The following is a 27,359-nucleotide window of genomic DNA, read 5'->3' as shown; positions in this document are numbered from 1 at the left end:
GAGAGGGAACCCCTCTAGGCTCCCCATTTGAAAAGTGGGTATGGAGATCCCTACCCTTCCCTCACCAGGCCACTGTCTTGGCTGAGGGCCTGTTGGAAAAAGAAATGGGAGTCACAGAATCTTAGGGTGTCCGGCAGATCGCCCCATACCATTGCAGTCATGTGGCCCCAGCCACCACACCCACATGAACCTGCCAAAGCGCTCAGTCTCTTTTTTGAGCAAAATTATCCTGTTTAACTTTTCACCAGCAGCTGAGATTGATGGTTCATCTCTAAATATTCTGAACCATCTTCCTCGGGGCAACTTGACGTGTGTCTTCGAGCATGTGTTGGGCACTGTCTCAGTATGTTCAGGCTGCTATAACAAAAATACCATAAACTGGGTAGCTTATGACCAACAGAAATTTATTTGCACAGTTCTGGAGGCCAGGAAGTCCAATATCAAGGCACCAGCAAATTCAATGTCTGGTGAGGGCCGATTCCATCTTGCTGTGTCCTCACATGGTGGGAGGGATGAACACACTCTAATCCCATTCATGAGGGCTCTGCCCTCCTGACCTAATCACCTCCCCAAAGCCTCACCTCTGAATACCATCACAATGAGGTAAGAATTTCGACATGAATTTCGGAGGGACGCAAACATTCAGACTACAGCAGGTACCTACTATGTGCCGGGGGATGAATGCTGGGGGTGCAAAGGGGTACCAGACATTGCCTACAACCAGAGGAGCTCACTTTCAACCCAGGGAGATGATACCAACAACAGTAGTGATAATGGCAAACACACGACAGTAATGTGCCAGACACTGTTCTGTTCTTTTTGAGATGGTGTCTTGCTATGTCGCCCAGGCTGGAGTACAATGGCACAATCACTGTGCACTGCAACCTCCACCTCCCGGGTTCAAGCAATTCTCCTGTCTCAGCCTCCTGAGTAGCTGGGATTACAGGCGTGCGCCACCATGCCCGACTAATTTTGTATTTTTAGTAGAGATAGGGTTGGTTTCAGGCTGGTCTTGAACTCCTGACCTCCAGTGATCCACCTGCCTTGGCCTCCCAAAGTGTTGGGATTGCAGGCGTGAGCCACCATGCCCGACCATAGACACTGTTCTAAGTACTTTACCTGCATTAACTCAATGAATCCTCACAACAATCCTATGAAAGAGGTATTTTTATTGGCCTCATTTGACAGAGGAGGAAACTGAGGCTTTTTAAAAATCACTGTTTCCTGTCCCTTTACCAACCTGAGCACTCCTCCTGGACAGCATGTGTCCCCGCCATCCCCTTCTGCAGCCCAGAGCATCATGGGCTGGCTCACTCCACACAGGGGCTCGCCCTAGATCCTCACTGTCCTCCCCGCTGGCCTCTGCATGTTATGTGTCTGCTTCTGAGGATTGCACATGTAGCGACATTATCTGGTATCCCGCTGATGTTTTGGCAGGTGTTTTTGACTTAATTCCTATTGAGTTTGGGGACTTCTGTGTCTTTCTCCATGAGTTGCTGTCCAAATAGATTGCCAAGTTCCCTACCTCGGACTTGGCAATGAGTTTTTGAACCTAAATCTGTGATTTCACATTTATTGCCATCATGTGTCATTTGTTGGATTCAGTCCGTTGTTACAGTTTATGGAGACCAAGTTGAATTACGATTGTGCATTCAGCATCTTGGTCATGCCTCTTGGTCCTGGGTCAGCTGTAGTCCTCACCCACACAGATGACAAGGAATTGAATGGGATGGAGTGCTGGGTTCCTCCACTAGAGACCTTTTCTCAGATTGACCTCAGTTTTTTAATTGACCTTTGGGGTAGGTCGTTCAGTTACCTATGTGCTGTATTTTCCCATTTGGTCCCTTAAGACATCATGAATAACAGTCAAATGCATTTGTCAGATGAGGCCTGAACTTGATGTCCAAAACCCTGGGTTTTCATACCAGCTCTGACATTTACTAACTGTGTGACCTAGGTGAGTTATTTATCTTCTCAAGTCTCAGCTTACTAATCTATAAAATGAGGCTGAGAGACCTTCGTGGGTAGACTAAGGTAATGCTTGTGAAAATGCCTGGAAATATTAACTGCAATCTACCGTTGACCTGGGCTCTCCATCACAGTGGGAAAGGCCACCCTTGGAGGTCCTGTGAACTAAGCCAACCCTGGTGGCACTGGAGCTGCGGCCTGAGTGGTGCCATGCATCATTCTGAGGGGCAGGGTGCTCTAGGTGGAGGGAACAGCGAGTGCAAAGGCCCTGAGGCGGGAGCAAGCTTACAGCATTTCAAGGACAAAAACAAGGCTGGTGTAGTTTGAGTGGTATGAACAATGAAGACAGTGGGCAATACAGTCACAGAGGTCATCAGTTTCAGATCCTGTAGAGGCCATAGAAAGAGTTCCAATACTGATCTAAGTGTGAGGCTAAGCTATTTGAAGGTTTTATTTTGTTTTGTTTGAGATGGAGTCTTGCTCTGTTGCCCAGGCTGGAGTGCAGTGGCTCGATCTCGGCTCACTGAAACCTCTTCCTCCCGGGTTCAAGTGATTCTCCTGCCTCAGCCTCCCAAGTAGCTGGGACTATAGGCATGCACCACCATGCCCGGCTAATTTTTGTATTTTTAGTAGAGGCGGAGTTTCACCATGTTGGGCAGGCTGGTCTTAAACTCCTGACCTCAGGTGACCCTCCCACCTCAGTATCCCAAAGTGCTGGGATTACAGGTGTGAGCCACCATGCCTGGCCTATTTAAGGGTTTTAAGCAGGGGAGTGATGCAGCCTGGTTTATGGTTCAGAAAGACAGCCCTGGCCACTGTGTGCAGAGTGGACTGCAGGGGAAAGGGCAGAAGCAGGAAGATAATTTGCAGTCTTGTGGAGGTTTTGGAATAAGACTGTGGTGGGCAAGGACACTGGGGATCCAGTTTGTTCAATGCCAAGAGTTTAAATCTGAAATGAAATAGCCCTCTACCTGCCAGGCCTTGAGCCCAATTTAGGCTCCCTGTTGACCTGGCCTTGGTCATTCCGCATAGACCATAATCTGAAGATATAAAGGAATGAGTGGACCATCAGCATTGCTAAGGCACAAAGCGGAAGGCAGGCCTCTCAAAGAGGTGGACTCCAAGGCAAGGTTGGGGCGGTCTTTCTGGACTCTCCACTTTTTGCAGAGAAGTCTGCCTCTGCAAAGAGAGGTCCCTCCTGAGCCTTAGGTCACTTGGAAAGCCTTTAGTGGCCTTTGCTTTTGTCATGCAGCTGAATTTTCAGGGCTCTGACTCCCTGTGATCGGGGTTAGGCAGTCCAGGACCAAAGCTTTACTTTAGGGACTAGATGGGTCTATGGGCACCAACTCACAGTCTTAGGGTTAGGGCTTTAAAACCTGCTTTGGCACAGTGAGGTGCTGTCTGGGATGTCCCTTCGAATCCTGACTTTGCCAGTTTCTCCTTAACCTCTCTCTGAGCCTTGGTTTTTTTCATCAGTAAAATGGGATCCCAATGCCTGCTTAGTGGACTGTGGTAGGGACCACATGGCAGAATCACTTAGCAGTGCCTGCCTGTGCTCAGGACTTGTAAACATTCTTATTATTATTATACAGTACCATCAGGCAAGCTGTAAAGAGGCTGTATCCCCTTTCCTGCCCCTCCTTAAATAAGAGGGTGACTGACATGCCTTCTACCCTGTACAGTCTCCACATCAGCAGCACCCCATTGTCTCCCTTGGCCCTCACCACACCCAGATGAGGAAGCAGAGCTCAGAGGGATCCTGGCTTCGCCCAGCAACTCAGCTAGAAACTGGCAGAGCCGGGATGTGAATGTGGTTTTCCAAGTCGGGGTCCCTGGTTTTCTCCTCTGCCCAGGTCACTGACTTTCAAAGTGGGCTTCTCTTGTTTGTTTGTTTGTTTGTTTTTGAGACGGAGTCTCACTCTGTCGCCCAGGCTGGAGTGCAGTGACACAATCTCGGCTCACTGCAACCTCCACCTCCTGGGTCCAAGCAATTCTCCTGCCTCAGCCTCCCGAGTCCCTGGGATTACAGGCACACACCGCTACCCCTCGGCTAATTTTTGTGTTTTTAGTAGAGACGGAGTTTCACCATGTTGGCCAGGCTGGTCTCGAACTCCTGAGCTCAGGAGATCCACCTGCCTTGGCCTCCCAAAGTGCTGGGATTACAGGCATGAGCCACTGCACCTAGCCCAAAGTGTGCTTTTCTATCCCCAGGATTTGAGGGTGGCAGCTCCAGGACCAACTGTGAATGTGTGTGTAGCTCCTGCCTCCCTTTCCTCCTTCAAGCAGAGGTGTTCATTATTTCTGGGTAATACATTAGACATGAGCCTGAGATTTCATTTGAAGAAAGGAGTTGGCTTTTCTAGTAAACCCTGAGTTCTAGGCCAGGTCCCCTGGTGGCTGATAGATCTGTTTGCTTTTCAGTGTTAGTGTCCAGGTGCATTTAGAGTTGTGGCTGAGCTGTTGAAAGTGTGCACTCCAAAGTCAAGTTTAAAAATGGGCCTGCCACCTGCCCAGCTGGGGGATCTCGGCTGGCGCTTAGGCTCACAAGCCTGCTGTGAGGAGTAAATAAGCTAATTCGTGTAAAGTGCCTGGCCTGCAGAAAAAGCTCAATAATGGCTCTTCTTATAAGAAGCCCTAAGTGAGAAACCAGTGCTTTATCTGGAGGAAGGAACCATTGACAGTATCATTTCAGACATCGTGATGCCATTGGGCAGGAGCTATCAATGTTTTGGGGTGAGCTGGGGGACAAGTCCCAGGACCCCCTCGATGATGCTTGGCTTCCTTTAGGGTGGGGACTGCTCAGGCCTCCCACCCTCTACAGTCAGACCCGGGGCTGGAAGGCTGGGGGTGGGGACAGGGCGGTGGAGAGTGTTTTGTTGGTAGCTTGGCAGCCAGGCTCATTGGTAAAGGGTCATTCCCCCAGGAGCTGGGATGATTGAACAGATTATCTGAAACAATGGCTAATTAGGAACTAAGCTTCTTGGCAGGAAGTCTTTCATTCTAAGCTTGGTAAAGTTTCACACCCTACCCTGGTCGCTGGGCAAGATACCGAGATATGGAGGTTTCTCTGTCCAGGCCTGAGAACAGGGAGGCCTTTAGAGCCTGGGCTCCCCTAACTCAGGGCCCCTGTCTCCACCTCTGCCCTGCCTTACCTGGAAGCCATAACAAAACAGGCAGCCATTTGGGAGGTCACCGGGCCAAATAAACAAAAGGTGCCAAGGTCATGGCTCACTCCCTGTGATTTTAGGCAAGCCCCATCTCTCTCTGGACCTGGTTTTCCTCACTGCAACAAGGAGGGGTGGCCACAGAATTCTGGACTCCTTCAGTGACAGAACCAGAGAGAACCTTCCAGACCCAAGATGGTGGCCCGCCTGGCATGGCCAGATCCTCCGTGCTCCTCCAAATCCCCAGGCCCTCCTTTCCTGTCCCCAGATCTCAAGCCACTCTTCCCAGCCCCTGGGCTCCCCCACCTGGCTCCTGTTCCCAGGGCCAGCCTTGGAAAGCACATTCCCTTTTTCCGTTTCTATTTGAGTCAGGTAGCTTTCTGGCCTCTAATTTTAATCCTGGTGAACATGATTCATGAGGGGCCAGGGCTGGGCTCTGCAGCCAGGCTTTTAGAATCCCCAATTAAGGAGCCATCAATAATATATGAAAAGATCACAGGGAGTTACAGCTGGGGAAAGGTGAGAAGCTTGTGAGGTGGAGAGCAGTCTGTCAGCTCCAGCCTCCTATCCCACTGGCACAGCCCCTGGGGGCTTTGCAGCTGGGGGATGGCTCCGAAGTTCCATCCAGTTGTAATTTGTAAAAAGGCAAGAGCTGCCTAAATCCAGGCCCGTGAAGATTGTTCAGGCTTGCAGTGAGCCACCTATGCATGCCTGAGGTAGGGGCTGTGGTGAGCACGAGGGATGCTCTGCCTTTCTCACTCCTGCGAGTCCTGGCCCTTCCTCACCCACCATGGGTTGCCTCTGGGAGGGCTTCTCTGGCCTCCAAGAGCTCTGTTCCTTCATCAGTAAAGTGTGGATGGTAATAATTTCATCTCCACGGGGTCATTGGAGGGGTTAAGTGAGATCGTGGATGTGTGGAAGTGTTTTGAAGCTGAGAAGTCAGGATACCAAGCGGAAGGAGGAGGAGGAGGAGCGGGAGGAAGAAAGAAACCTGAGCAGGAGTGTCGACAGACTTCTGGGTGAACCAGGGCTCCACTCAGCGCTGGGAGCCCCACCGGCTGGGTTACTGTCAGCATCCGTTTTCTAATGAGCTGTGTGACCTGGTCAGAACAGCCCCCCGCCCACCTTCTCTGCCTTTGTTTTCTTATGTGTTAATTGAGAGGATTTGGTTCCTTCCAGCTCTAAAATCAGGTCCTAGGTCAATTTGGGGTTTTTTTTTGGTTGTTGTTTTGGTTGTTTTTTATTGTTGTTGTTTGTTTGTTTGTTTGTTTTTGAGACAGGGTCTTGCTCTGTCGCCCAGGCTGGAGTGCAGTGGTATGATCACGGCTTACTGCAGCCTCAGTCTCCTGGGCTCAATTGACCCTTCTGCCTCAGCCTCCCAAGTAGCTGGGACTACAGACGTGTGCTTCCATGCGTGGCTAGTTTTCTTATTTTTTGTAGAGATGGGGTCTCACTGTGTTGCCCAGGTTGGTCTCGAACTCCTAGGTTCAAGCAATCCTCCTGCCTCCCAAAGTGCTGGCCCAACTTGTTAATATTTTTAAAAGGAAATCACAGGAGAGTCGAGGACTATCTCTCTCCTCTCTCTCTCTGTCAATCTCTCTTTCTCTCTCTCCTCCTCCCTCCCCTCTCTCTCTCCTGTCTCTCTGTATGTGGGGGCTGCAGGGAAAGGGATAGAGGTTGGGCAGGGTGTTAGGTCAGGGACACTCACATTATCACCTGATCTATGGGTCCACCCAGACCCACAGGAAGTGTTAACAAGGTAGCTGGCACAGTAATCCCAGAAGTTCAGAGACTGCGCTAGGGAGTAGAGAAACTACAGGGAGGAAAACTGTCAGACGTAGTCCCAGCCTCCATTCACAGCATAAGCCTCTTGCAGGTTAGTTAGCACCCAGGCTTGCATGGCGATGGGAGAAGGCAGTGCTGCTCTCTGAGAGGGAGGTAGAGGGCCTGCCTGGTGGGGTCTGTGGTCCTCGAGGGAAGCAGCCCCTCCCAGAACCATGGAGCTGAGGCTGGGCAGGAGTGGGAAGAAATACCCCAACCTCTGTCTCTTCCGTCTCCCATCTGCCAGTGCCTCCCACTGGCCAAACCCCACTGGAAGCCACAGGGTGAGGAAACAATAGTGATCCTGTTCAAAGGGAAGCAATCTCCTGGAGGATGAAGATTGGAGCTGGGGTGGGCAGCAGGCAGCAGCACGAGACTCTCCAGCCTCCAAATCAGCCCAGACCCGACTGCCAGCCCCAAGAGCTCCCTGCGGGCTGGGCGCCTATGTCTCGACAGAGGCTGGCCCCTCCTGGCCCCATAGTTGGATGTGGGGCAGGAAGACCTTGCTTGCCCCACCTGGGTTCTCAACCTCAGCCCTGCTCTGGGCTTCCCTCTGAGGGCGGTCTGGTGACACAGCTGCCTACCTGCCCCATACCTCCCAGCTCTCCTGTGTGGCAGAGTCCCAGGGAGTCACCTAATTTAGTCTCCAAAGAAGTTTCAAGTCTGCCCCCACTTTGAGGGTCTCGCTGGAACTGATGGTATGTAATTAATGCTGCTTCATTGATATTCATGGAGCTTAGTCATAGAGGTTTTAGGAGCATCTTTTGGGGCATGTCAGCTTTTTCCACTGAGTTTTGTTGTCAGGGAGAGAGCCTTTCAGAAGGCAAACTCCCTCATTTCCAGGCTTCCTTCTCATTTGTACTTTTTCTTTCCTTCTGCCCAGTAAGAGGCCATCCCAGCCCCGGGAGTCAGGGAGGTCCCCTGTCACCTCCCCTGTCACTCAACCTCCTGCCTAGTTTTCATCCCTCAACCTCCCCAGTGCACACTTGCCCGCCTTCCCTAACAATTCTCTAGGGCTCTCTGCATCACATCCTGCATGCAGATCTCTGGGTATCCTTCAGCCTTTTTCATCAGAATTCCTGTGCTTACCAGTGTTTGGTGGTCTGTGAGCAAAGTGAGGATCCCTCACTCCCAGTATCCTCAGAGCCCAAAGTGTGGACAGAGGGCTCAGAAAGGCTTGGAAGCATGGACAGGCACGCCCAGGGAGCTGGCAGAATGAACAGGGCTGGCTGCGCTCCGTATTACAGGTGGTGAGGGGTTAACCCCCCTGCTCCTTCCCTAAGCAGGATTTGCTGTACAGCAGTTAGATTGCATGCCGTCCTGTGGTTCCCAATGCTCGGGTGCTAATATCTCATCTCTCCAAGTCCCTTCTGGCTTGAAAACTCTGTAAGTCTATGTAGAATGAAATACAGCCGCCAAATTGATTTTTTTTCAATGTCTCTTCAGTTGTGTTTCTGCCATCATTAATGGGGTGTACATTGGGCCTGACGGGACCTGGTAGCTTCTTAGATTTTAAAATCCAAGTTTTAGCGTTTTTTCCCCTTTGTTATTCATCCAAGTAATGAAGGCTATAAAACATCTCCAGTAAGTCCCCAGATTGTGGATTTGGCAGTTGTTTGTGATCTGCATGTCTTAACTACCTCTGAGGCTTAGTAATCTTTCACTGTCCAGCCTAGCTCGTGTGCCCCTTTCCTGCTCTAGGAGATATTGGGAGTGGGCTTGCAGTGTCCTGTTTCCGGGGGAACTCCGTTTTCTTCTTAGGCAGAATCAATCTCTAGGGTATTCCCCTCTATTGAAGCTGCAAGTGCCATTTTAAAAGCAGCCTTGTCATCTTCCTTAATGGGTGTTTTCCTTGGAGCCTATGCTGGGGGTGGGGCGGAGTGGGGAGGGAAACTGCGTAAAGGATGCCTGCTCCTTCTGGGCTGGGGCTTATCTAAAATCCTGCTAGAGGGATGCTTTGAGGTTGTTGAAGGAGGAGGGCAAGTGTTCTGAGAGGAAGGAAGGAAGTCCCTTCCTTAAAGGAGGATTTTCTCAAACCTGGGTGTTTACCTGGAATATTTTGCAGGAAAGCCATTAAGAGACATGTTCCTTTTGTCTGAAGGCAGGAGGTATTCATCAAGAAGAAGAGCAGGAGAGGAGAATGCAGGAACTCTTTTGGAACGGGGTTATGCATTGTAAGATTGTTACTGAATTTAGGGGGTGGGAAAGGAACCCAGTCTTATTCAATCTGATGTCCTCTCCATTGCTTGACACACACTGGGACTGGGATAAATGCTTGTGAAGTAAACCTCATCTTTATTTGATTTTCATAATGCTTGATGACTCCTCACAGTTAGATGCAGTAGAAATATAATGGGCTTTGGAGTCAAATATACCCGGGTTTAGGTCCCAGCTCTGCCTTGCTGTGTGATCTTGGGCAAGTTACTTAACCTCTCTGATTTTTAGTTTCCTCGTGTGTAAAATACCTCACAAGATTTTTGTGAGAATTGAATGAGATAACTTAATGATCCACTTAACCTGGTGAGCATTTAGTAGGGGCTCAGTAAATGTTAGTTTCCTTCCCTCCTCCTGCTATATTCTCATTTGTTAGTGATTCTCAACTCCATCTGCACATTATGATCAGATGGATCACATTATGATCCCTTTTTTAAAGGAAACTTTAAAAAAGCAGTTGTTCAGGCCCCACCCACTGAGATTTGGATTTAATTGATCTGTGGTGGGGCTTGAGCATGGGTATTTTTAAAAAGCACCTGTTAAAGCATATATTTTTTAGAAAGGTAAAATCATGACTACCATACAAGTATAAAATTAGCATGACAAATATTTATTATCAAAGCTTGTTAATTAATGAGGAAACCAGTAAGATGTTGCAACCAGTTCAAATAATTCAAGCAACACACACATATAGATGATCAGGAATGCTGAAATGAATTTACACATAGATGCAAAATTGGTCAATATCCATATGGCACAAAATGTTTAAAACCGCTCCTCGTGCATTGTATGTATTCAATAAACAGCAGCTGTTATGATCTAAACTTGCGACTGTGTATTAAATGCTATTAGGTCCTGGGCTGCAAAGATGAGGAGAACTTGGATTCTCCTGCTGCTTGAGAAGCTCACAACCTAGAGGGGTAGAAAGAGACTCAGTAGATCATCATCAGGCCGCGCAGTAAGTGCAGCCTTAGAGATGCAGGAGGACAATGGGCGCACACAGGAGGGGTGGGGAGTTGGAGAACAGGATGGCCAGGGAGCTAAGGCTCCAAGCATTAGGAATTGGCACATGTGGGGCCCCTTAGGAGGCTGCCATGGTGGTCACGGTGACAAGATGAGAAAGTGATGAGGCCGGACCAAGGCCACAGCAGAGGAAGAGATTTAGCAGATGAGATTGATTGGAACATGAGACTGACTCGCCAAGGGAGTGAGGGACAACAAGATGCCAAATCTAGTGCTCCATGTTACCTGGAGTGGGAGCTTCCCTCTCCAGTGAGATGGAGTCTTTCTCTGTCACCCAGGCTGGAGTGCAGTGGTGTCATCTCAGCTCACTGCAACCTCCACCTTACACTGGGTTTAAGTGATTCCCCTGCCTCAGCCTCCCAAATATCTGGGACTATAGGTGTGTGCCATCACGCCCGGCTCATTTTTGTGTGTGTTTTTTTTTAGTAGAGATGGAGTTTCACAATGTTGGCCAGGGTGGTCTCAAACTCCTGACCTCAAGTGATCCGCCCGCCTCAGCCTCCCAAAGTGCTGGGATTACAGGTGTTAGCCACCATGCCTAGCTCCTTTGGAAGTTTCTAACTTAATTCAGGGTAGAAGGGACACTCAGGGTAAGCCCCAGGTAACCCAGGGCCTCATCTACCACATGTATGAGGGACCCATGTGCTGGTGTTTTCCTGGACTGCAGAGCCCCATCAAGGAAGACTGACACTCTGACACTCAGGATTATTAAAAAGAATTAACAGCCCATTTAAAATATTTTGCTTTGCACCTGCCTGTCTTACTGCTTTGAGACTCTGGTAAATATTGTAACGAACAGCACCCCTGCCTTCATGTAGCACACAATGTGGTGGGTTTTTCGTTCATTTGCTTTTGTTTTGAGAGACAGGGTCTCTCTCTATTGCCCATGCTGGAGTGCAGTGGTGTGATCATAGCTCACTGCAGCGTCACCCTCCTGGGATCAACCATCCCCTCACCTTAGCCTCCTGAGTAGCTGGGACCCCAAGTGCGTGCTACTATGCCTAGCTAATGTTTTTCGTTTTTTAATTGTGGGAAATAAAAGCACATAGCATAAAATTTTCCATCATAACCTTTTTTTTTTTTCTTTTTTTGAGATGGAGTCTCGCTCTGTTGCCAGGCTGGAGTGCAGTGGCATGATCTCAGCTCACTGCAACCTCCACCTCCTGGGTTCAAGCAATTCTTCTGCTTCAGCCTCCCAAGCAGCTGGGTCTACAGGTGTGCGCCAACACACCCAGCTAGTTTTTGTATTTTTAGTAGAGACGGGGTTACACCATGTTGGCCAGGATGGTCTTGATCTCTTGACCTCGTGATCCGCCCGCCTCAGCCTCCCCAAATGCTGGGATTATAGGCGTGAGCCACTGGGCCCAGACACATCATAACCATTTTTAAGTGTACAGTTCAGTAGAGTTACAAATGTATTTGCATTGTTGTGAAACAGGTCTCCAGAACATTTTCATCTTGCAAAACTGAAACCCTTAACCCATTAAACAACTCCCCCTATACCCCTCCACCCTGCCCCTGGTCACTGCCATTCTATTTTCTGTGTCAATGAATTTGGCCACTTTAGATACCTCCTGTAAGTGGACACATACATTATTTGTCCTGCTGTGACTGGCTTATTTCACTAGCACAATCTCCTCAAGGTGCACCATATTGTAGCACATGACAGGATTTCCTTCCTTTTTTAAGGCTGAATGATAGTCTATTGTAAATGCAGTGGTTTTGAACTTCACCTCTTAGCCCCTCACCCCTTTTTTGAAACAAAAATTTTGCTCAAAATGTCTACTGTATTGAGCAGATACAAAAGAGAGCTGCTTTGATGGGATGGTTGGTCTGGACTCGTGCCCACTCTGCCCTCCTCTATGCCCTACGGAGCCTGCAGGAGACTTGGATCCCAGTGGACCACCACCTAGCCCAGTGGTTCTCAAAGTGGAGTCCCCAGACCCACAGTACCAGCATCACCTGAGGACTTCTAAAATGCAGATTCCCAGGCTCCATGCTAGACCTACTGAGTCAGAGCCTCTGGAGTGAGGCCCTCCACAATCTGTATTTTACCAAGTTCTCTAGGTGATTCTGATGCCCAAAGATGGAGAGTGACTTGGCCTAAAGTCATTTGCGAAACTCATTGGGATTCAATTATTGACTGCCTATTATGTACAAAATTCTAGAATATCAGCTGCAAGGGCAACCAAGACAATTCAGTCTCTGAATTAGTTAGCTATTGCTGAGTAATAAATCACCTCAGAATTTAGTGGTTTAAACAGCAGGCAGGAATCTGAGTGCAGCTTTGATGGGTCCTCTGGCTCAGGGTCTCTCACAAGGTTACAGTGAAGGTGTTGGCCGAGGCCTCAATCATCTCAAGGTTCAAGTGGGCAAGATTTGCTTGCAAGCTCACCCAGTGGTTGTGGGCAGGATTTCAATTCTTATGGATGGGCAGATTGACAGCCGCTCTTCCTCACTGGTGTTAGCCTGGGGCCTCCCCTCCTTTCCTTGCCGCCCTCTTCATAAGGCAGCTCACAACATGGCAGCTGGTTTTTTTTTTTTTTTTTTTTTTTTTTTTTTTTTTTTTGAGATGGAGTCTTGCTCTGTCACCCAGGCTGGAGTGCAGTGGCTGGATCTCAGCTCACTGCGAGCTCCGCCTCCCGGGTTCCTGCCATTCTCCTGCCTCAGCCTCCCGAGTAGCTGGGACTACAGGCACCCGCCACTTCGCCCGGCTAGTTTTTTGTATTTTTTAGTAGAGACGGGGTTTCACCGTATTAGCCAGGCTGGTCTCGATCTCCTGACCTCATGATCCGCCCGTCTCGGCCTCCCAAAGTGCTGGGATTACAGGCTTGAGCCACCGCGCCCGGCCGGCAGCTGGTTTTATTAAGTGGGCAAGCAAGACAGAGCAAGAGAGGGTGCCCAGACGGAAGTCATAGTTGTTTGTAACAGAACCTTGGAGGTGACGTTCTATGACTTGTGTGATACTCTGTTCAGTACAAGTGTGTCACTAGGCCCAGCTCACATTCGAGAGGAGGTGATTATGCAAGAGCATGAATACCAAAAGGGGGGGATCTTTTAGGAGGTGGTCTCCTACGGTCCCTGCCTCTGCCCTTGTGTTTGCAACTGGGGAATCAAATAAGTACACACCTAATTGTAGAATCAATTCTCAGAATGGTGGTCATGGAGTGGAGTGGGCACAAGTTCGAGGAGGCTCAGAGAAATAAAATTCTCTGGTTGGAGGAATCAGGAAGGCTTCCTGGAGGAGCTGGTATTTACATCAGGCCTTGAGGGAATGAGGATATGCCACTGGCAGAGACGGGGAGGCCAGGTGAAGGGAAGGGCCTGCTCAGGTATTAAGACCATCAGCTTGCATGGAGATGGGGAGAAGCCATGTGGGTTGGAGCCATACTGTACATGGCTTCCACTGTCAGATGCAAGAACTCATGCTTTGATTGGGAGGGGATGGATGTCAGGAGCCTGGAGAGACAGGGCTTTCATAACTGCCAGAACCAGGACTAAGGGCCTCTGAGCCCAGTGCTCTCCCCGGCCCTACCAGCCCGGCCCTGAGGTTTACCCTCCAACTTCTCTTGCAGTTCGGGCGCACTGAAGTCATTGACAACACGCTCAATCCCGACTTCGTGCGCAAGTTCATTGTGGATTACTTTTTCGAGGAGAAGCAGAACCTCCGTTTTGATTTGTAAGTGGAAGATGGTGCTGAAGATGCAGCCAGGTGGGGAGGAAGATTGCTGGGAGGTAGGACCACAGGCCTGTGGTTGGGGGAGGTGGGAGGAGCTGAGATATTAGCGGAGCCCAGGTTGGCCTGGGATAGAAGTGGCAATTAGCTGAAGTCTGCCTGCACCCTTACCAGGAGAGACAAATTTAACAGTTTGTCTCAGTTAAGTTGGGGATGGCATCAGGCAAGCTTCTTGGTGCCGGGGAATGTCCGCTGAGGAAAGATCCTGAAGGCAATTCTTGACTGTGCCTCTGGGAGCCCTTTTCTCCCCTGGTAACCAGGAGGGAGCCACTGGCTGCTTCCTCTGTCTAAGCGTGTTCTGGGAGAGGGTCCCTGCAGCCTCCCCTCCCGCAGAGGTGGCCTGGCTGGTGGGGCTCAGGCATCCAGCAGCCACTGGAAGATGACAGTGCCTTTCTCCTGACATTAAAGATCACGGTGGGATTTCAGGCTTGGTAAACAGGCCGGGGAGTTTGTGACGTTGTTTTTATGGGGTATGGGATGCTTTGAAAAGTCTTTGCCCCACAGAAGAGTGGTCAGAGTGGGAAAGAAGGGGGTTTGGGACCTTAGGGAACAAAGGAAAGAATGCAGTGGAAGGAAATAACTTTGGAGGGAATGATGGGAGGTATTGAGGCTGAGGAGAGTCAACACAGCCCATTGTTGAGAAGTCACCTGGTGACATTTTGGAGAGGGCTGATAAGAGAGTGACCATCCCTCAGCAGGAGTCATCTGGGCCTGGCATGGCTGTTTGGCCACAGAGATGCCAGTGGGTGGGTGGGAGACGCTGGGGGAAGGTGGCAGGTGAGGCTCCAGGTGAGCAGACCCCAGGTGAGGGGAGGAGGCCAGCTGCAGCATCACGCTGCCTGTAGACGGCTGAGGTGAAGGTGTTAATGCCTCCCTCCTTCTTGAGTGACCAGGCCCGTGGGCAAGCTGGGCAGGCCTGGGTAGGGTGAAGCCATAAGGGAAGGTCAGAAGCAAGGTATTAGCACCACGGGCAGCCAAGGCTTGGCTGCGAAGATCAAAGATGGGAAACTCTGTAAGTGAGGGGAATGAAAGGTAAGGTGGCTCAGCCACCTGTGAACCAGCCGGGCCGACAGAGCTCATTGATTTAATTTTTTCCATTTTTAATGAGGTGTAACATACACATAGTGAAGTGCGTAAATCTTAGCGCCTACTCCACGATGCATTTTTACATCCATTTCCACCCCTCTGACCATCACCCAACTCAAGGACAGAACATGTCCAGCACCCAGAAGGCTCCCTTTCATGCCTTCCAACAATTACTCCTGGAAATATTCACTGCGTTGGGACCTGTTTTTGGGGGACAGGGGCCCTGACTCAACTTGAGAACCCAGGCAGGATTGGGCGGAATATCCACAGCTGCCTTCATCATTTCTCTGTGTTCCCTGCAGATACGACGTTGACTCTAAGAGTCCCGATTTATCCAAACACGTGAGTTCTGCCAGTGACCGCTCGGCAATTCCACGGTTTCTGAAATGCCATCCTTCGGGTGGGCCTGGGGCTTTGCTGGGATGGAATGTGTGTCTGAGGCTGCGCCCTGTCATTTGAGGGCTCTCACGCTTCCAGGAATTGTGCGATGGGGGAGGTGGGATAGCTGTGAGCAGAGTGGGTGACACTGGTCTCTTCTGTTCCCTGGACATGCAGGATTTCCTGGGCCAGGCCTTCTGCACCCTTGGAGAGATTGTGGGGTCCCCTGGGAGCCGCCTGGAGAAGCCCCTCACGTGAGTGTCTAGGTTGCTTTCCCGGTGGTGGGCCAACTTCCTGCCCATTCTGCTGGGAGCTGGCTCAGGGCGGGGGCAAAGCAGTCAGCTGGCTATGACTGGCATCTGCAGGTTGTTAGGAATAAAGAGACCCCATGCATCACTGCGGTCAGGGGGCTTCTAATCCAGGTATTTCAGGGGAACCCAGGCTGAGTTATTAGAGCCCCATCTCCCGGGAAGGCTCAGGAGGGAATAGACTAGACACCATATAATCTATTCCCACCCTGACCCCTATCATAGTGTGGAAGAAGAAACTGAAGCCCAGAGAGGGGAAGTGACTTGCCCAAGGACACACAGCTAGAAAGAGGGACAGCTGGGATTTGAACCCAGGGCTCTACACACATAGCATATTCCTAAGATTGTTCACAGTTTATAGGCCAGAGCTGGCTACAGTGAGGCCCCTCCCATCCCATCCTGTCCCTGGCAGTCCCTGAACTTAATTTGCTTTTAGGGAAAAACTGTTGCTCTGAAGCAGGCCCTGGGATGAGGAATCCCAAGGCTTCTCATAGTGCAGCCTGAGGATGTCTTCAGGGACAGCCAGGGCTGGCCAGGTGGTAAGGGTGACCTCTCTTGTCCCTATTTCTCAGGAAGTCCCAGGGGCAGGACCTGTGCCTATTTAAACAATTCTTACCTTTCCCCACACTGGGCAACACTGGTCACCATTTTTTGGTGTCCATGTTTCTCTGGACGGCCACCCTCACACTTTGCATTTAAATAAACTAATTTAACTGGATCCTGAGCCTTTTGAATATTTTTGGTTGACACTCATGGGCAGGGCCCAGGAAAGAGAGGGCAGACTGGGACAGGCATTCAGGCCACAGGGCAAAGAGCCCAAGAAAGGGAGATCATTAGCCCCTCGCTTGCTTCTGCCAAGTTCCCACTGGATGCTGTCCCCTCACCATGATCAATCATTGCAGTGTGAACCGGGCACGGTGGCTCACACCTGTAATCCCAGGGCTTTGGGAGGCCAAGGCAGGTGGATAGCCTGAGCTTAGGAGTTCGAGACCAGCCTGGCCAACATGGTGCAACCCTCTCTCTACTAAAAATACAGAAAAATTAGCTGGGCATGGTGGTGCACACCTGTAGTCCCAGCTACTCGGGAGGCTGAGGCACGAGAATCTCTTGAACCCAGGAGGTTGCAGTGAGCTGAGATTGCACTACTGTACTCTAGCCTGAGCAACAGAGCAAGACTCTGTCTCAAAATAATAATGATAATAACTGCAGTGTGTGTGTGTGTGTGTGTGTGTGGCCTCTCTTCCAGATCCTTGCCCGGGACCCCCAGTAACTCATGGTCCCAGGGCTCCTGGAAATGTTTCCTTGGCTCCCAAAAGGTCTCATCTCTGGGTTCCTAGAAAACAATGAAAACAGTTATCATTTATTGAGAACAGGGGGAAAACCCCTGTTTTGGGGGCCTCTGTAGCTTATAGAATTTGAGGGCCTCCTGAAAAAAAGGATACAAAATTCACATTCATATTTGGTAGGCCCCTCCCTCTTAGGACATATTTCTAACAGGTTTTATTCATGATTTTATATTCTTTCTCTAGGGACATCTGCCCCTGTGCCCACTTCAGTGTTAACCATGCGCTAAGTGTAGCACACCCATTAGCATCTGCTCTTTCCAGCAGCACCCCCACCCATGACTTTACCTGGGTTGCCAGGTTGGAGATGCCCTACCAGGGAGGGTGTCTGTGCTTCCCAACTCCCAGCTACCTGGGTCCAAAACCACTAGTCATTTGGGTCTGTTTCCTGCCTGCTGTCACCTGGTCCACCGTTGGTGACAGGAACTCTTTCTGGGGGTGGGGGAGTATTGAGGGAGACTTCCTATGGAGATGGCTTTTGAAACTGAGCCTTAAAGGACATGCAAGATCTAAAATATAGAGGTTGGCGGGGCACAGTAGCTCACGCCTGTAATCCCAGCACTGTGGGAGGCCAAGGGGGGAGCAGATCACCTGAGGTTGGGAGTTCGAGACCAGCCTGACTAACATGGAGAAACTTCATCTCTACTAAAAAATACAAAAATTAGCCCGGTGTGGTGGTGCGTGCCTGTAGTCCCAACTACTAGGGAAGCTGAGGCAGGAGAATTGCTTGAACCTAAGAGGCAGAGGTTGCAATGAGCTGAGATCATACCACTGCACTCTACCCTGGGTGACAGAATGAGACTCCCTCTCAAAAATAAAATAAAATAAAATAAAATAAAATAAAATAAAATAAAATAAAATACAGAGGTTGATGGCAATATTGGAGGAGGAGGTGGACCTTTTACCTCATCAAAGATTTTTTTATGTGTCTTAGTGTAGTTGTCTTCCTGACTAAACCCTGTGAAAATCTCCTGTTTACTGGACATATATTTTGGGCCAGGCATGAGGGTCAGTATTTTGTTTGTGAAATCTGTATTAGTTCACTGGGGCCATTGTGGCAAATGCCACAAACTGAGTGACTTAAAAAACGAAAATGAATTTTCTCACAATTCTGGAGGCTAGACATCAGAGATTAAGATGTCAACAGAGTTCATTTCTTGTGAGGATGGCTGTCTTCCTTCTCATCTCTGTGTCTTCACATTGTCATCTCTCTGTGCACCTCTGTGTCCTAGTCACCTCTTCTTATGAGGACACCAGCCATTGGATTAGGACCCACTGCCATGACCTCATTTTACCTTAATTTCCTCCTTAAAGACCCTATCTCCAGGCCGGGCATGATGGCTCATGCCTGTAATCCCAGCACTTTGGGAGGCCAAGGTGGGCGGACCACCTGAGGTCAAGAGTTCAAGACCAGCCTGGCCAACATGGTGAAACCTTGTCTCTACTAAAAATACAAAAATTAGCCCAGTGTAGTGGTGCGTGCCCGTGGTCCCAGCTACCCAGGAGAATCACTTGAACCCTGCAGGTCGAGGTTGCAGTGAGCCGAGATTGCGCCACTGCACTCTAGCCCGGGTGACAGAGCGATACTCTGTTTCAAATAAAACATTAAAAAAAAGAAAAAGAAAAAGAAAGACTCTATCTCCAAATATAGTCCCATTCTGAGGTCCTAGAGATTAAGATTTTAATACATGAATTTTGGGGGATACAGTTCAGCCCATGTCATGATCTCATGTGATTCTTCCAGCAGTCTCCCCATCTCGCAGTCTGGATGCGGAGGCTGGAAAGGGAGAACAGGGGTTCCCAAACTGCAGCAGGCACCAGTGTCACCACAGATTGCTGGGTTTCACCCCGCAGAGTTCCTGATCCCGTGGGTATGGGCTGGGTCTGGGAATTTACATTCCTATTAATAACATTCCCAGGACATGCTGGTGCTGCTGGTCTGGGCATCCCACCTTGAGAACCACTGAGGGAATTTGCCCAGAAGAAGGGCTCTGCTTGCTCTGGCCTGTGACTTTGATCCTGTTTTAATGACTTCCGGAGCAGCCGCTTGTCTCCAAGCATCTGGATGCCAAGTGTGCTGCCTGTCTGGATGGGGGTACTCAGCTCATGGCATGCTCTCTCTTCCCCTCTCTCCACAGGATAGGTGCATTCAGCCTGAATTCCAGGACGGGCAAACCCATGCCAGCCGTGTCCAACGGGTAGGTCACCAGACATCTCTGGCCCTGGAGTCCTTAGACATTCAACCAGCTCTGCAAAGGGGGCCTCAGAGTCTGGGCCTCGTCCCTGCTCCCATCCCTGTGAATCTGGCCCTGATCCAGGGGACAGAGAGTCCTAGGTTCCTCCTTAGGCACCCAGGCTCTTTGGGCCCTGAACAGAAGCCCTGACTTGGCAGCGAGCCCCTCCCCCATCCAAACTAGAGCTTGGGCATCTCAAGCCCCGGTGGCTCCTGGGACTTCAGGAAGAGGGTGGGGCTTACAGGTGAGGGATGTTGTCTAGGAATAGCGGGGCTGGGCACTCTCTGTTCCCTTCCTCTCTCCCTGGCCTGGTTTCTCTCGGCCCCCAATCCCCACCCTTCTCTCCCCCTCTTTCCTCCCCTCTCTTTATCCTTTCCCCCCTGTTCCCCTTCCTTGTTTTGGCTGCTGGATGTCCGCCTCCTCCTCACCACAGAGTAGATCCAGCTGAATCCCCACTTTTCACGTTTGCTCGTTTGCTAGCCAGCTGCGGTGGGCCAGCCTCACTCCACCACCCTGACCATCTGGTTTCAGCTGGCCTCATGCAAATGTGGCCAACGCAGAGCCTCCCCCTCCTTCCCTCCCCTTCTTTCCCGGTTGGGGAGTTCCCACCCTGGCTTCTTTCTCACGCCCACTCGTCCACTGGGGCTGGGGGTGGGGGAGTGCAGGGCAGGGAACCTCTGCCTGCAGGGGCCTCTGCAGAAGGGCATTTTATTGGGGTAAGCAGAGCTCCCCTGGCCTTCCCTGAGAGCTCTCAAGAATTGAGGTTGCAGCAGCTGGATATGCCACTGGGCCAGCTGCCGGTGGGGAGGGGGCCTCCAGGGGGCCTGGGATGCTCACCGCCCAGGGAGAGCGTGAATGCTAATTCACCCGGAGAGTAGAGAAGCAGCCACTGGGGAGGCAGCGGGAGGCAGACAGAGATACAGCGGCAGGGAGGGAGAGAGAGAAAGGAAGGCCAAGAAGGTGGGAGCAGGTTGGGGCTGGAGAGGAGGGAAAGAAGGATCGGAAATAGAAGAAGGACTCAGAGGCAAAGAGAGGAACAGATGGAGAAACATGGGGCGGAGGAGGCTGGCGTGGAGGATTCTATCTCCCTGGGCAAACAAATCATGTCTTTACTACCATGAAGGACCGGACCAGGGGGTGGGGAAGGGCTTTGAGGCACTCAGCTCAGCTGCTCAAGTCTAGAGGGACAAGCTGGCAGGCACTGTCCCCTGTCCGTGGCAGGGGATGCCCCAGATGTGGCCCCTGCTCTGCTCACCTGATTTGGAGAGATCTGGGCTGTCCTGTCAGCGCCCCAGGGCCGGCTTCCCTTCCTCCCCTGCCTCCTCTGTTTGAGAGCCTCTCCCTCCAAGAGCTGGTGCTGGGAAGAGCTCCATCAGTGGTTCTCAAAGTGTGTTCCACAGACAGCATGCTGGTGGCCCTGTGGCTGGCCTGAGGTGTAAGGCTGGATTTTACCGGCATTGCACAATTGTGAAGCAAAGGGTGCGGGGAGGGGGATGCTGCTCACTGCGGACCTTCTCTGTGCCAGGCACTGTGTGGGTATATACAGTCACATTCATTATATAGGGGAGAAAACTGAGGCTCAGAGAGGTACAGGAATGAGCCCAAAGTCACAGAGCTGCTGGACAACCCGACATATTTTCCTCTCCCTCCCAGTGGCCCCTCCCCCACCTCTGGCTTAGTCCCAAACATCGGAGTGGGCTGGGCTGGTGCCCAAAGCCCATCTAACCAGGGGAAGAGGTGGTTCAGGTCCCCTGGGTGGAGCCCCAGCTGAAGAACTGCCCTCCTGGAGGGATGTGCTGGGGTAGACCGACTTCATGGACCTTGACCTGGTTGCCCATTTCACTGGGGAGCTGTACAGTCGGCTGGGATCTCTCACTCCCAGGGAGACCCCAGCCAAGGCACTCAAGGGGACGTAGCCATGGGAAAGAGCCTGGGCAAGCTACCAGCGAGGGTCCACCAGCCCTCCTGCCTTCCTGCCTCCCACGACACATCAGAGTGGCTCAGAGCTGGATTGTCCTGGGACTCTGGGGGTCAGCTGGGTGTGAGGTGGGGTGGCTAGCCCATGAGGTCTTTTGCCCACAGAAGTGGTCTTTGGATGGAAAGTTTGAGAACCACTGGTCTGGAAGCCTCCGGGTGAGTCTGGATGCTTTTCCAATTCTAGGACTTTCACTGCAGGCACTACCCTTCCTGGTGGGCTCTCGGGGAGCAGGGGGTGGGACAGCTCCAGGCTTGGGGACCCGGCCCCAGGAAGCAGTGCACTAGGCCACACTGCCACAAGGATTTCAGGAGACTCTGTCTTCTCAGGGGCTTTGGGGCAGATCTGCTGGATGGTAGCGGGAGGGGGAGGCTGGGCAGGGATTGACTGAGGGAGTATCAGGTTTATGGCTCTGTCTTTGTCTGGCTTTCCATTCTTTCATCTTCTCCTCTCCCAGTGGTGTCCCAGGAAAGAAATGTGGCACCATCATCCTGTCCGCTGAGGAGCTCAGCAACTGTAGGGTGAGTGGCAGACGATTCCAGCACAGGACGTGGTTGGGGTGGGTGGTGACGGAGTGCAGGTTGGCCTCCCTGAGCCCCTGGAGGGAACCAAGGGTAGACAGGGCTCCTGATGCTGACCTGGCTGTCATAGAATTCTGCAACATCGGAGCTAGTGGGTGTTTTCCCTTTTTATAGCTGAGCAGACTGAGGCCCAGAGAGGAGAAGGAACTCACCCACAGTCAGCAGCAGAGCCCAGCAGCAGAGCCCAGCTGAGCTCTGTCCCCTGGCTCCCATGCCAGGGCTCCCTCCCCTCCCCATCACGGCCGCCACTCACGTGTCCTTGAGCCGAGACTGCCTTGGCACCAACACTGTGACAGCAAAGACCTTTTCAGTCTTGAAGGAAGCCTGGGTGCTTGACATTTAGCTGTCATTTTTCACTTTCATCTCTGGAGTAGGGTGACACCCTGCATGGGGCGGATGGAGAGTGTCTGTGCGCGTGCATATGTTGGGAAGAAGTCTGCAGTACTAGGCAGCCCTTGGTCTTGCTTTTTCTGTAGGACTGTTGGGGATCAGGAGATGGGGACAGCTGAGCACACCAAGAAGGGGCTCAGGGGACCTCATGATTAATAATAATGATAAAGTATCATAATGGTGATGGTCAGTATTTGTCAGGTAATAGCACTTTACATAAGTTATCACTGCTCTTGACAATCATGCTAAGAAGTAGGTACTAAAATGTTACTCCCATTCTATGGATGGAGAAATTGAGGCTCAGAGAGGCAAAGTCACCTGTTCAAGGAAGACAAGCAGCAGAGCCACGATTCTAGTCCAGGTCAGCTTGATTCTAAGATCTGGGCTCAGCCCCGAAACCGCCGCTATCTTAGGTTACTAAAAGTGGCTATAAAAGTGGGAAAGTGGTGGAACTTGGAGAGAAGAGGAGGAGGCTGGGACAGACGCAGGGAGGGGCAGGGTGCAAGCGTAAACAAAGCCTGGGCTACCCTGGGAACACAGCTTCCCACGGGGCTGGGAGGGATGACCAGGAGAAACAAGATTTTCCTACCTTCCTGGGAGGTCAGTGCTACGGATCAGCTGTCGATCAATATTTACCCTACTAGAAATTTAAACAGAATTTTTAAAAATGTATGTATTAATTCCTTTAGAAATAACAATAGTTGAACCCATTATGGGTCAACATAAATAACATATATTTTGAGGCCGGGCGCAGTGGCTCACGAGATTGCAATCTCAGCTCACTGCAGCCTCTGCACTCCAGCCTGGGTGACAGAGCGAGACTCCGTCTCAAAAAATAAATAAATAAAATAACATATTTTGAAAAACAACAATAACTTACAATAATCATTTAATGAGAAGAGTGGCCGTGTTTGACATTTTTGCAAATCTCCTTAATGTCTGACTTAATGGAAGACATCCAGATTCTCATGGCTGCTTCTGTAGTCAATCTATTGTGATATCCCTGTCGAATAACCTCTGGAAAACTCTTCATCGAAATTATTACGAAAATAGTGTTGATCCCACAGATCCCCCGGGGTTCCTGGTCCATACTTTGAGAGCTGCTGGTATAGAGATATAACAGTGTTAGAGAACATGAATTGAGTCATTATTTTGGGCCATACACTGTGCTAAGTGGTTTACATGTATTGACTTATCTAATGTATTATAATACATAATGTAGTATGTAGTATGATGTGTTATAATATCTGATGAATTACGGTCCTCATTAATTTTCCTCACTTTTATAGATAAGGAAACCGAAGCACAGAGAGGTTAAGTGACCTGTCCAGGGTCACACAGCCACTGAGTAGAAGAGATTTGAAACTTGGCAGTTTGCTGGTAGAGCCAAGGTCTTTAACCACTGGGCTGTGGTGTTACAAACTCTGTTTCCAAGGACTTCCAGTGGAAGAATAAGACACGTGAACACAGAATCGATAGTACAGGGCAGTATAGAGATGACCAAAGAAATTCATATGCAACTGCTCACCCTGGTTGCTCTGCTTATCTGTTTATCTCAGTGGATCTGAAGGCACTTGGCAGCGGGAATGAACCCTACCCAATGTGTACACCCAGGGCAGGACTCGGGGTGCAGTAGGCGTTCCTGAGGACCCATCACGAATATGTGGCTGAATGCTTAGAAAGCACAGACCTTGTGTTCAGCACCAGGTCATGGACAAAACACACATGTCCACTGAGGATCTGGATGCCACTGGAGTTCAGACAAGGGAGAGAATTCAGTTGCCCTGTGGAAGAGAGCTGTTGCAGCTCCCAGAGCCTCCGTTCTCCACCTGCAGCTTGGCGCTGATAGGGTTAAAGGAGTTCATGAATGTGAGTGTGTCTAACAGATGCCTAGGAAAGGGTGCCTCCAAATTCCTTGAACCTAAATTCAGTGTTTCCCCAAGCTTCTAGCCCAGCTGGTGACTTTCTTACTAGTTTGTAACCAAATAAAGTCACACACATGAAAGCGCTTTGGAAATTCTAACGCTCTAGACAATGCTGGTGGCCGTTAGTGGTCTAGCATTCCAGGGGTTGGTAAGCAGTCTCAGGTTTAATACTTATCAGGTATTAAATCCTCCCTCTTCCTCCTTCTTCCCCAGTCCTCCCTACTCCTTCACCCGGGGATGGCAGCCGTTTTCTTGATTTAAGCTCTTCCAGCACAAGGGGTCTATGTCAGAGGCAGGGAGCACCCTCCCTTCCTCCTGAGATTGTCAGCTCCTTTTCTTCTGGGGCATCTTTAGCTGAGTTCTGTCTCTCCCTAGAATCCTTGCAAGGAAAAGAGACTAATTCCCAGCATCTGGCTGAATTAAAATAATTACATCTGAACAGCTTTGCTTCGTCTTTCCAGCTCAGCATTCAGTGGGAGGATCAAAGGAAGAGGGTGGGGTCTGAGAGATGATTTTTCACCAGAGCAGGGCTTCCTGCTCAAATGAATACATTTTGCCGAAGTAGACAAACCCTCTCTTCATCCATGGGGACGGCGTGGGCGGGTGGCAACCAGCAAAGGATGACAGTGGACTCCAGCGTGTCACCAGCATAGTTTGACGGGTTACAGAAAAGCCTTGTTCATCTGGAATTTAAATGCCAAAGAAGTTCCCACAATCAGAATTTGATCCAAATACTATCGAATGGTACTTGATGTTGACAGTGATGAGGCCGGTCTCCCGAAGGGCCTTCTGAATCACCCAAGGTTCAGTTCTGCTCAGCAGTAAAGCGCTTGTTACTGCCTGTAATACTGGCCAACATTTGTTTACCGAGACTCTCTTATTTAGTCTTATTTGATTCTGACCGCAGGGCTGGGGGGCTGGGTAGGTGTGAGTGGCCCTGTTTTATGGATGCAGAGAAGTTAGCGGCCTGCCTGAGATTGCTGGGATTCTAGCTCAGACCTTGACTCCTAATCCTCAGTCTTTCCCTCACCCTGGGAGCCTCGAGCCCTCATGGTACAGGGAACAGTCACCGACCTTCTGTTCCTTGTGGGGCTATTGCCCTCAACAGGCAGGCTGGCTTTGAGCAGTGGAGGCTGGAGTTCATGCCTATAATCCCAGCACTTTGAGAGGCCGAGCAAGGCAGGAGAACAGCTTGAGCTCAAGAGTTCGAGACCAGCCTGGACATCGTAGTGAGAACCCCCTGACCATCTCTACAAAAATTTTTTTTTTAATTAGCAGGGCATGGTGGTTCATGCCTGTGGTCCCAGCTACTCAGGAGGCTGGGGCAGGAGGGTCACTTGAGCTTGGGAGGTCACAGCTGCAGTGAACCATGATTGCACCATTGCACTGAAGCCTGGGGAACAGAGTGAGACCCTGTCAAAAAAAAAAAAAAAAGTAGGGATTGTTGTCAATACAGAGGGTTGGATAGCTCTTTGCCCTTCACTTCCCAGCCCCTTGGTTCCCCCTAGAGACCTGTCAGCCACCCAGACCTGCTTACTCTGGAGTCAGGATAGTATGTCCATACCACCTCCTAGTCAGGTCCCTCCACCCAACTGGCCGTCCCAGCCAGGATGGTGGTGGTGGTCATGGAGGAGGCAGTGATGGAGTGTGCCTCACCTCTCTCGAGCAAAGGGAGTTAGAACTTCACACCATAATTGCCCCTGGAGGCCTCGCCACCCCTTAGGTGTCACCAGCGTGCTCATGTATTCTTTCATTTCAGTTCAGGAAATATGCTTTGACTGAGTCCCTGCTCTCCCAGAATTTTTAGTTTAGTGTGAGAGATGGAAATGCCAACCAGCAATCACATTAGAGCAGTGGTCCTTAGCCCTGTCAGATCCAGTGCCTCTTCTTACAACAACTATTTGATCACACTCTTGACTATCCTGAAGGAAAATGTGTAGATACAATGTAATATGTCAATATATAGAGACAGGTGGGAGAATGAACCCTTCCAGTTACCTGGGGAAGATTGGTCCAGGCAGACAGAACAGCCTGTGCAAAGGCCCTGGGGCAGGAGTGATGGATGATGAGTCAGAAAGATGAGACTGTAGGTGTTGATGGTGGGAGTCGGGGCCAGATTGTGTGGGACCTCAGAGCTGGGGAACTTAGCAGCCTGGATCCCAACACAATCAAAACTTTCACTGTTCCAAAGACAAGCTTCAGGGAGAGGCCAGTTTCTCTACCTGAGAGATGAGGGAAGAGGGAAGAGTCGTGGAGAAAGAGAGATGAGAAGGAAAAGTCAAGTTAAGTGGGGGAGGTGGTGAAGGTTCTTCGAGACTCAGAAGTATGCAGGTTGATACATAGGAGAGACGTGTGTTGTGGCTGGGACTGATATGAGCATCCTGTGTAACCAGCATTCAAACATCACCCTTCTTAAGGTTAGTTTGAAATTTTTTGGTCTCAGAAATAATTTATCTGGCCTTAAAAACCAAAGCAAAACAAAAACATTTTTCCTGATGCTAGAAAAAAATAACATGTTCATTATGGACAAGTTGGAAAATACAGAAAAATATAAGTAGCATGGAAAAACCACTCAGAGATAATCACTGTTGACGTTTTCATGTGCTTCCTCCAAGGCTTTCTTTGAGTGTCCATGTACATAATTTTTCTTATAATTGATGTAATATAGTGTCTAGTTTTATAGCCTGCCTTTTCCTATATCATTATACATTTTTAGAAAACATGTAGTTAATAGCTACATGTTATTTCTCTATTGTATGGATGGGCTATAATTTATCAAAGCTGTTCTTTTTAGGAAACAATATAAACAATACTGTAGTGAACATCCTCATATCCAAATCATCCTGTTTTTCTTTTGAACTTCAGTTGACGGATTTTGGTTAGTATCCCAGAAACACAGGCTCAATGGGTGGGAGGGAAAACGGTCAATCTGGGGTTTTCAGCCTCTGAATGACCAAATCAACAGATGCACAACTGATTGGATTGTTTGGGAAGTCCGTCATTAATAAACAAAGAAAAGCCAGCTTGGCCTCAACATGGTTATTACAGTCGATGCATAAAGACAGGCCCAGCCTCTCAGACCAGCTTCTGTGCCCACCATCTGTGTATGAATAACCTCCAGCCTGTGGGGTGTTCGCTGACGTCCCAGGTTTCCTGCTTCTGCCGTCCTATCCCATGAGCCCAGCTCCAGCCTCTTCTTCCTAGAGGGTCCTA

The 27,359-nt window shown here is 50.1% G+C and overlaps 1 protein-coding gene across 2 annotated transcripts in view; it reads left to right on the top strand.

The window, feature by feature from the left end:
- Positions 1-27,359, top strand: part of CPNE5 (copine V) — a 105,491-nt gene that overhangs the window by 32,702 nt on the left and 45,430 nt on the right. Inside the window, exons 4-9 of one of the 2 annotated variants that reach the window (XM_011986600.1) lie at positions 13,766-13,869; positions 15,315-15,354; positions 15,568-15,644; positions 19,180-19,239; positions 21,358-21,408; positions 21,708-21,771. In XM_011986600.1, coding sequence (XP_011841990.1) covers positions 13,766-13,869; positions 15,315-15,354; positions 15,568-15,644; positions 19,180-19,239; positions 21,358-21,408; positions 21,708-21,771 — 396 coding nt within the window. The remainder of the gene's footprint in view (positions 1-13,765; positions 13,870-15,314; positions 15,355-15,567; positions 15,645-19,179; positions 19,240-21,357; positions 21,409-21,707; positions 21,772-27,359) is intronic. The other variant, XM_011986601.1, reaches the window with a different exon arrangement.

This window comes from Mandrillus leucophaeus, unplaced genomic scaffold (genome assembly GCF_000951045.1).
Source record: "Mandrillus leucophaeus isolate KB7577 unplaced genomic scaffold, Mleu.le_1.0 Scaffold3, whole genome shotgun sequence".
Lineage (NCBI taxonomy): Eukaryota > Metazoa > Chordata > Mammalia > Primates > Cercopithecidae > Mandrillus > Mandrillus leucophaeus.
Note: the sequence above shows the minus strand (reverse complement) of the source record. Positions and strands in the feature narration are given on the sequence as shown.